Genomic DNA, 10,659 nt, shown 5'->3' with positions numbered 1-10,659 from the left:
AACACTTCGCATTCCTTATCAAAAGTTCTAGCGTAACAACTGAAGGAGCTTTTCAGATAGTTTGTTTCTATTCTCGGCCGTCATGTCACACAATGCAAGCGTGAAATAAAAGATGCAAATGCATCTTAAGTCGATTTAACTTGTAAATGATGTTTATAATCGTATTGTACTATTTGGGTGCGTTAATGGTGATTCGACATACTTATCATGCAAAATGATTCATGCCTCAATGATTCTTTCTTGCAAATGATAGTTAAACCATATAATTTCTTATGTAACGAAAAAAAAAACACGCTTCTTACGTATTGAGAGAGAAATTCGAACGTAAGCACGCCGGACCGTCGTTAATGCACCGTGCAAATTACGCGCGAGGCGCGTATTTTATGTCGCAAATTAAAAAAAAAAAATCGCACATTTCGACATTTAACGTTAAAATCGCTGATGGCATCTCGCAGAACTGCCGAAAGACCTGCTAATTCTTTGTTTTCGATAAAAAGTTATTTTTATATTATTTGTATTATTTGAGAAATTATATTCATGGGATTTTTCAATATTCTACATTGCACGATGTAGAAAAGGAAAAAAAAATGAAATAATTAGCGGAGCCAAGGTAACACCATCGACACGAGTTTTAGCGTTAACGAAGAGTCCTTCGACAAATCGCTGTCGACACGCGCAAACGCAAAGTTTGTCAAAGTTTCTGGTTTATCGTACAGAAATGATTCCACCGTCTCGCTCGTCTATTTCGCTCGAAAAAAATCTTTATGAATAACAGTGGAATAGACGAGTTGCAAAGTTCAGGTTTGGCAGATCACGACTTCCGTTTCTGACGTCCATTCGAATTCCACAAAATCACAAAATCGCGTCTTCATCGCTCTCTTTTAAAGTCCTCTATCACTCTTCTTTTTATATCAGAAATATTAATTACTAATTTCTCTACAATATATAATAGTAATATAAATAGCAACTTTTTTTTACAATGAAATTAATTATTCTTATGTGTTATAGCTGCGATTTATTCAACATTATATCTTTGCCCTTGAGAGAGAGAGGCTTTTTTTTATTGTTTAATGATAGTGTATGAGTTATAATACAGATGGTTAACAAATCTGATAATAGATCGTTCGAAGTTTTCAACATCACGATATTGGAAAAGATGTTAATCTGGAAACTGAGACTAAAATAGAATTTAACAGTCAGCCAAAGTAATTAAAAGAAAATTAATATTGCATATGACTATTGCTCTCTTTCATACGTAAATCTTGGATTATACGTACTTTCAAATCGCATGTCTTGAAAGATATTTAACGTCTAATTATTATTATTATAAAATATTGCTTTAAAAATACTTCAATCTCAATCGTTACAGTCTGCGACGCGGAATTATTATGCGTTCCAATGTTAGCGGAAACAACGTACGCGGAAAGACGGCAGCATCCGTTCGATGTTTCCGGTACGTCGCTCTAAATTACACACACCCTCGCAATAATATACAATAATAGGTATACAACGATAAAAAGTACATATATGTAACGACGAAAGTATCACACACCCACATTGCAATGTGACTTTTCTTCTCAAACTCAAATATTCTTCTTTTGACAGGATTCGCTGATCCTTAATAATCGTTAATCCTTAAAGGCAAGGAATTTATTAATTTTATTAACATTAAATTAAATTAATTAAACTAATTAATTTGTTACAAGTTAAATAAATTAAAAATTAAAACCACTTATTTAATAATTAAATAAATTAAATTACTTCAAATTCTGAGGAACTTAGAAAAGAGGCAAAAGTAAAGAAAAAAATTATTTCCATGTATCCGTCCGACATATAAAAATTGAAAAAGATGATGATCGCATGTGTATTTGCATGCGTACGCTCCTCCTCCTCCCCCCCCGTCTCCCCCCCCTCTCTCTCCCTCACACGTCTTCACTTTTTCCCGTTTATTATCTTCTGAAATCGATGCGGATTTCGACAACACACACATTACCTTGTCCTCGATGTGAAATGCGATTACACTATACACTATAAGAGCCAAAAAAGGTTTCGAAGGGTCAAAAATCCTCGCGAGTGAAAGCGGCCGACTCTTCGCTCGTCCGGCCCTCAATTATTCTTGCCGCTGTTCAGAGTGACGTCCAAAGGCTCGTCCATGCTCTGCGCGATATCCTGCTGATGATTGTTCGGCAAATGATGGAACAACGAGTGCCTGGACGCGGGATGGTGGCCCTTCAGGGTGAGATCCATCTCGGCCTCCTGCGGCCGCTCTCTCGTCGCCAGGACGTCGCCAGGATGGTCCGCGGGACTCGCGCAGTTTCTGGGCGGTGTTCCGCATCGGCACTTGACCCTGTCGGGCGATTTGTCGCAAGATATCTGCGAATATCTGCGAAAGACGGCAACGGCACCACGTCAGAGAGATCGGAAGCGGTATCGGGAAACTGAACGAACGTTTGTTCGACTTTAAACTCGACTTTAAACGGTATAACAATTTTCTATAGCAATAAAATAACAAAGAATAAAAATATTGAGAGATGAAATGATTTCAATTTTCTAGAAAATACTTGCAAAAGAAATCCGGTTAAAAAAAAAAAAATGTGTAAAATTTAATTTTATTGCCAATCCGCGATAATTAATTCTCTTACTGCGATTTATTTTTTCGTGATAAGCAGTTATTGTTGGCTAAAAATTATGTGAGCAAATGTTATTGGTTTAAATTTAATATCGATTGACGCGCGGTATATGACGCAGCGAAATACACGCCATTTTATTTATATTTTGCATGGATATTTCATTGATGCATGTTTTATATGTGCTATCTAGAATGATATCCGCAAATATAATCAGATTTCAATGTTACAAGTATTTTATAACCAGTAATCAAGATGTTTGTTGAGTACAAATTAAAAATTTTTATTTTTATTTTTAACACTTGCTATGATATAGTTTGCAATGTTTTGCACAAATAAATTATGTATATTAATAATTAATATGCATTAATATGCATGTATGTATGAATAAACATAACTTTGGCAACAGTAAACTTGTCGATGATTAACTTTACTCGCTTGTATTATAACTGTGAAGTTATTATAATTTTTGTATTAAAATTTTCAAATATGCAATTAAAACAATTTTTTCTAAATTATTTTATATTACAATACAATTAAATTTACGAGTGTATTTCTGTTAGTACAAGCAGTATTGCAAAAATACAGAAACTTGAAACAGAAATATCTGTTAATTTATGTAAAATGTAATGTCTGTATAACTCAAATTTTACTATTCCATTGCAAATTATACAACATAACATATTTTAATATTTTCTTTAATCTTTTTTAAATATTTTAAAAATGTAGAAAACAAGATAGAGTAACTTTCGTGCAAAGGAAATGTGGCTGGAAAAATATTATACGCGTAATAAAACGATGACTAAATTAACACAATTATTTATTAATTATTTATTTATTAATTAAAAAATATATTGTTTTTATATAGAATCTTAAATGTATATATATATATATATATATATATATATATACAAAAATATATTTCGTTTATATAAAATGTACTATTACAACATTCTATGCGCTTACCCGGGTGGTGGTGGAGGCAGAATTCTGAAATCTCTGCAGACCGCCGTCACAGGACCGCCTGTTTCGGGTAATTTGTCCGTCGCGTTTGGCGAGCTCGTGAGGGCAGATGAGGACGATGGCGAAGTGGAGGACGCGTCGCTGACGGCGGCGGTGGTCCTCTCGAGGCCGCCGGGGGGTGGTCGGCCGAGGAGCAACGGCGTGGCGCTCCCTAAACCCAAGCATCGCATTCTCCACGCGTCCTGCAGCAATTGTAACCGAGCTTGCTTTCTCCACTTTGCCCGTCTGTTTTGAAACCATACCTGCGGAGGAACCGCTGACCTGACCGATCGTTGCCGTAATTTCGCCATCATCCCTCCCGCGGGGAGAGAAAATGGCGAACGTTACAGGGAGGACGTTAAATTACTGTTGCTAAGTCGAGCTAAGAGCGATCCCGAATATATTCGAAAGGTGTATCTGCGCGGCATACGAGATTTTAAGATTTGCATTTTTTGATTGCTAATTCGAATAAGTAAGAATTTCAAGTAAAAACGGATGATTGAAAAAATGTCGTGTGTGTTTGAATATTACCCGTCAAAGGAAACTTTATTATTTTTCTCACGAGGAGATAAAAAAGAGATTTCAACTGGGATATTTATAACAATTTGAGAGAGAGAGAGAGAGAGAGAGAGAGAGAGAGAGAGAGAGAGAGAGAGAGAGAGAGAGCTAAGGCCAAAAACGAGCACAAAGAATAAAAAATTGCATTTAAAGAAATGCCTTATACATCGAAACAAAAATCTTGAACGCGAATCTATGGGATATAAGACCCAGCATTAATATTTCAATATAAATATAAATTTTAAATATAAATATTATCACTTTATTTTAATTATTAATTTATTTCAAATACAATGGATATGCCCATAAAAAAATCATTCTCGGAAGAGATTACCTTTGCGTCGACTTATTTTTTTCATACGGCGAGGGATCCGTGCCGTACGGTCAATCACTAAAACACCCCGTACCCTAAATCACGCTCCGACGGGATTCGCGACTGAGGAGATTCGAAAGCAATCGAATTTATTCTCTCGGTGAACTTCCGAGCTTCTCGCGTCTGCTCGTTGCGCGGATTCGCCCGCACAACGTTTCATCAGCGTTCGCCTAATCGTTTTCGCACAATGGCCTTCCTCGCGTAATAGCCTCTATCGCGGCCAGATGTACGCGGGCCCTTTGTGATACGATCGCGGATCGAACCAGTTTTGTTCGTATTCTGATATCATTAATGAATCGAAACATCTGCGCGTCGCGCCGACTCGAAAGCCATTGCTCCGCTGCTTTCTCCAATTACACTTGGAATTGCAAGAAAATTAATTGATCGGACAATCCGTATCGCATCAGATCGCAGATCGATTGATTAATATACCGTACCGCAATACCATTACGCGAAAGCTTTAAACGCTTTCTGAATTCATACTCGATTCATTCCCGTGAATTTAAATCCGATTTAATCAAACGACGCTTTTTATGACGATTTACTTCATCATACTCTCGCCAAGATTATTTAAATAAATATTAACAGTTAAATATAAACAGAAAAATTATTCTTTTTACAAGAAAAGCTTCACAAGACATCTTGTATAATATGCAGCACTTTTTTGTTGTCCATTAATAAATAATTGAAATCCGCGAATAAATAATTAGAACATACGGGAAATTAATTTACGTGTTAATATGTAAAACGAAATTTAAAAAATTTTGTTAAAAATTTGTTCATTAAATTGGAAGGAAATTTATCGATTCGATAGTCTGTGCTTCCAGTATTTTAATTTGTTTTCATCAGTATTTTGTTGTAAACAGATGGTATTTTGTACGTTTTGTATGGTAATATGTGAAATAACAGCGCCCCTAATGGAAAATTAAATTCACCGAGATTGCGATCATTAGCGGGTTAATCAGGGACTCGAAAAACGAATGAAAATAAACCGCGCGTATTTTCTGCAGTTTATTTGGGCTTTAATTAGTGAACGGTTTTAGAGAACGAACCAATCTGTTGGAAGGCCGCATTTCGTAGATTTCGAGGTTGTAAGTTTGTTTAGCCTTTTGGAAGGCAAAGGCGAGGCATTAGCTCTTACCTCGGATAATTTTCCGGATAAAAGGGTTGTCTTTCTATCAACCAGAGCAATCAAGACTATTTAAATTAACTATATCTCACATTCGGAATGTCAAAAGTTTGAATTAATCAATAAAAATTCTTTTTTGAATATAATTAAATATTTTCGATTGTATAAAACTTTTTTTATAATTTACCTGTTTTTTAAATCACTTTTATTTTTAATCCTCTCGATAACAAAAACACTTCATTCATCAATCGGGGAGTTGTAATAAAATTTGATAATATAATCAACCAAATATTAAGAAAATTGTACGTAATTATTGGCAAACGTTCTTTTTTGAGGAAAATAGAAGGTAGGATGTAGAGATTTAGTTAAAAAAGCTGAATGAAATTCAATGAAGCAATGATAAATAATCGCAAGAAAAATTCACCTGAACACGTGCTTCCGATAGTGATATCCGAAGTGCTACTTCCTCTCTGAGGAAAACGTCAGGATAATGCGTTTTCTGGAAAAGAGATTCCAATTCCTGAAGCTGTTGCGGCGTGAACGTGGTCCGATTGCGTCTCTGCTTGAAAAAGTTCCAAAAATCTGACTGTTACATATGCCACGATCATCGAGAAGTCTTATATATTAGCATTCTCAAATTATTTTACAGCTCTTAATTACGAAATTTTAATTACGGAATTTTTATGCTATCAAAACATCAAGATGATATTGTGACGGATAAATTATTGTGTAAGAATATTATCAATAACGCATATTTTTTTATAAATATCTTTTATTAAATATTTTTTATAAAATATTTTTTATTAAAAATATTTTTATAAAATATACGATATTTTTTATAAAATATCTAAAAATGTTAGAATATTACAATATATACAATGTTACATTAAAAATTATAATTATAATATATTAACATATAAAATATATTTTTAAATTATTTATTACTTAATTTTTAATAATTACTACTTTTATTAGTAAATTAAAAAAAGATAAAATATTAAAGATATAAAATATTAAAAAATAAAAATTTATGTGTAAAATCTTATTTTTACTAATTTAATTCAGTTTGCGTAAAAAATATCAATATTCCGTTAGAAAGCCATGAAGTAAAAAAGATACATAAAAAATTATTCAATTAATTGCAAAATTCGTATTCTTTTTTCAATTATGGATCTAATACAGATATTTGATAGGTATTCATCTATTAATATATTTTTTGTTTAAATATTTATTTGCTACTAAAGAAAACAATCGGTTATTTTTACGAATATTAGGTTATCGTCAGTCAAAAGAAATAGTCAGATACTTTAACAACTTAAAATACCCATTTCACTTATAACATACAGATTATTTTCCCTTGTATATTATACCGTCATATTTTTAATTTTATATGACTACTGCGTAACCACGAGTTCGGTTTTTTATTTTGCATATATTTCATCTAGATTTTTTTATTAATTTCAACTTGAATCAAAACAAAATTGACCGAACATACGCAAATACTCGAATGCTCGGGGATCAAGAATCCAAGGAGAGCCGGGTACCAGCCGAGTACTTTTATGTTCAACCCGATTAGCGGTAAACGCGGATGTCGGGCAATCCTGAATAAACGAATCCAATAAACGAATTAAGAGAAACGTACACTGACCTGACGACGACGCCCGAACATATACTCGGTGAGCAGATCAGCCTGGGGCCCGAGGGGCGACAGATACGGGCCCGCCATGGCGAGCGGCCAGCGCGCGCTCGGTCCCGCGCGGGGTTGATCGCTCACGGGGATGAAGAGGACGACTCTTCTCGGCGACTCCACCGGCCGATTCCAGCGGAGAACCTCACTGTCGTAGCGGAACGGACTGCTCGCTCGACGCGAACATGGCGAGAGCACTGCGAGGTGAGTCGTCACTCCGTTCCGGGAGGGTGAGAGCGTAACGAGGGGGTAGTTGCGACTCTCCGTTCGCAATCCCCGAGCCCGCGCATCGAGAACGACCGCGCCATTGGCCGCGCGGCATCGGGGGGCGGTTCCGCCGCGTTAAGAATCGCGCACACCCCTCCGCGAGACGTGCAGCTACGTTGAAAATCCGCTAAATCGCGGTCTGCACCCTCCTCTTCCTCCCCCTTCTACCTTTCTCTCCCATATATTCTATCCTGTTTATCCCCGCTGGCCACCGCTACCCCTTTCCCGCCCGCGCTTTTGCTCTTTCTTCGTCATTCTTCGCCCGTGTTCCGTTCGCGCTTTATCCGTTCCTCCCCGTCAACCCTCTTCCTTCTACCTTTCAAGACGTATATATGTGTGTTTTGTTTTTTTTTCTTCCTTTCCTTGATTTTATTTTCCTTTCTTTCCGTCTTTGCTTTTCTTTTAGCTCTCGTGTTTGTCTTCTCGAAGCGGAAATAAGCTCGATCGCTCGGCAGTTTTCTTCGACTTCCGGGGCAGAATCTCGAAAACGTATCAGGGACACTATCGCGACGCGAGTGATGACATCGATCATCGATAGGCTTTAAACATGTCGTAAGTGCATACATGCATACATCGGGTGTAGCGAAAGTTATTGTATTTTCATTCGCCTATCTTTAATCTGTGATTTTTTTCTATTAAACATTTTTTTTATGGATTTAAATTCTTTTTTTACAGAATTGAAAAAAAAGCAACTGCAAATATTTGCTTGAAAGTAAAAAAAAATCAGAGAATCTATCAAAATTTATTTCTCTATTTCAGATACTTAATTTTTTTATCAAAGATATCTCTATCAACTTTTTTTGAATTTTAATCACTTATCATCTAAAAAATAATTTGAATATAATCGTTAATTTTCTTTATTTTTATTTCCGATATATGTATTTCTACGAAAGCGACTTTTTATACACACGCATTTATATATATATAATATATATAGAATATAAAATATTTTAAAATATTTGAAAAAAACGTTTAATAATATATTTCTATTAATCAAATTGGAATAAGAAAATTTTATATAAATATAATTTCTTTGTCTAAATAAAAGAAGAAAAGAAAAAAAGAGATAGTCGGGTAATAATTCTATCATCGATGTTTTTCTTCAGTAGCAGAAGCAAATATCTTGATTAAATTAAACTCTTCCTCCTCGTTACGTCACGCATCGCGTCGTACACGCTGAATGCGCGATGGCGCAATCGACAGCGAAGACACCCGTTAAACCCGCCGTAAATTAGCAACAGGGAGAGGGGAGGGGAGAGATTTGCAATGATTCGTTCATGTCCGCGAAAGAGCGGATAAATATGCAATCATTTGATTGATGCAACCTCGTATATTTGATACATTGTAGCGCCCGTCTCTGGGGTACGTCATTTACGTTTCCCTCGGATTCGCATCCCTTTGATACTTGACGCATTGACTGGAAACATAGCAAATTTTGTTTTCGTTCTCGTTCTCGTTTTTTCTTCCTCCTTCAATTAGCAGGCAAATAGATGTATGGAAAAAAATTCGATTTGATGCAGAGACAGAAATGTGCGTCATAGCGCTTCGGCGTGCTCTAACGTGTTATCGCAGCGTCGCTTTTGTCGAGTCTCGCTGCAAAACATCGCGGACTTGCGATCGGCACGTGATATACGCGAAGCTTTTTTTGCAATAAAAAAATACATTCGCGTTTGACTTCGCCCAGACGCCGGGGATGCAAAAAGTCACCGCGATCTCAGATCTGATTTGTCGCGCTCGACGCGAGAGAGTTGATTAAAACGTTTTAATACATCCACTCGTTTCTAAAGACGACGCGTATTAATACGGTTATTGAATTCCATCTCTCTGTCTGGCATATAGCGTTTCGGTTCAAAAAGGGACAAGGAGATGGAGAGAAAGAGAGAGAGAGAGAGAGAGAGAGAGAGAGAGAGAGAGAGAGAGAAAGGGACAGAGAGAAGACACAGAAACGAGGGAGAAATCGGAGAACAGAACGGGACGGTGGGACAGAGAGCGAGAAAGAGAGAGAGAGAGAGAGAGAGAGAGAGAGAGAGAGAGAGAGAAAGAAAGGAAAAATGAAAAGAGGCATGAATAGAAACGGTAGGAAGAAAGAAGCGCGCGCAATCTTTTTAATTATGAAAACACTGCTTTGTGTTTCATTTTGTTTTGTTGTCAGGGGGCGCTATTCTAATCGGGCGCTCCTACCCTCCTCCCCATTCTCCCTCCCCCCTCCCTCCCCCGCTGCCTCTCGGTATCCCCCGTTCATCCCCTTTGCATCCTCTTCGCCCTTCGTCCTGTACACCCATCCTCTCGTTACCACCACCGCCGCCGCCGCCGCCGCCACCGCCCATCTTCTTTTTTTATATTATAACGTGCGGGCTCTCTCGAGCGGCTCTGATGGGTCAGGGGTGGAGGCAGGACTGCCGGCAGGGTGCAGGCTAGAGAGGGTGCCAGGGTGAGATTGCTTTAGTAATGAATTACATAGCTCGGGGCTATGTGTCTCTGTCTGAGAAACACCACCGTTCGCGCTCTCCGGCTCTTTTCCTCCGCGTGCGCGCGATTCTTCCTCTTTTTTTTTTCCTCCTCCTTCTCCTCTTTTTCTGTCTTTTTTTTCTGCCCGGTTTTCCTTATTTTCCCGCGCGCGCGGCTTTCGACGGAGAATCATTCTTGTCAATGGTCACCCGCGCGTGTTATGTCACAAATATTGTATGTCGAGATCTTCGTCAGGTTATCATCGAGTACCTGTCGATTTTCTCTTTCTCTATTTCCCTTTTTTTCCGTTTCTTTTTTGTTTATTTTCTTTGCTCTTTCGAGCAATTAACTGCAAAAATATATTTTCATCAGTTGTCATTTTTAAATAATATTTTTAACTTTTTTCTGTCCTTGCAATGCGTTATTCGATACATTATCGTACATATATTTATATTTTATCATTTGCTATCGTTGGATATTTGTCATATATTTTTTTCTTCTCTTTTCTCTCAAGTTCCATATTTTCTCTTTTTGCTTACGAACGAAAGGTTGTTTTCTTAATACTCAC

The 10,659-nt window shown here is 37.0% G+C and overlaps 1 protein-coding gene across 3 annotated transcripts; it reads right to left on the bottom strand.

The window, feature by feature from the left end:
* Window positions 1-6: 6 nt before the first annotated feature.
* On the bottom strand, window positions 7-7,714 carry LOC105427335 (uncharacterized). Of its 3 annotated transcripts, none has more exons than XM_089083885.1 (4): window positions 7,332-7,714; window positions 6,114-6,248; window positions 3,594-3,832; window positions 7-2,383 (listed from the first exon to the last, which is right to left on the bottom strand). In XM_089083885.1, exons 1-4 carry the CDS (start codon window positions 7,413-7,415, stop codon window positions 2,107-2,109), a joined length of 735 nt encoding a protein of 244 aa, XP_088940011.1. In that variant the 5' UTR covers window positions 7,416-7,714; the 3' UTR covers window positions 7-2,106. The 3 variants fall into 3 exon arrangements, with proteins under 3 accessions (XP_088940011.1, XP_088940009.1, XP_088940010.1); XM_089083883.1 differs by having other exon boundaries at window positions 3,594-3,892; window positions 7,332-7,639; XM_089083884.1 differs by having other exon boundaries at window positions 3,594-3,892; window positions 7,338-7,633.
* Window positions 7,715-10,659: the final 2,945 nt, after the last annotated feature.

This window comes from Pogonomyrmex barbatus, unplaced genomic scaffold (genome assembly GCF_055798465.1).
Source record: "Pogonomyrmex barbatus isolate J1 unplaced genomic scaffold, ASM5579846v1 scaffold8, whole genome shotgun sequence".
Classification (NCBI taxonomy): Eukaryota; Metazoa; Arthropoda; class Insecta; order Hymenoptera; family Formicidae; genus Pogonomyrmex; species Pogonomyrmex barbatus.
Note: the sequence above shows the minus strand (reverse complement) of the source record. Positions and strands in the feature narration are given on the sequence as shown.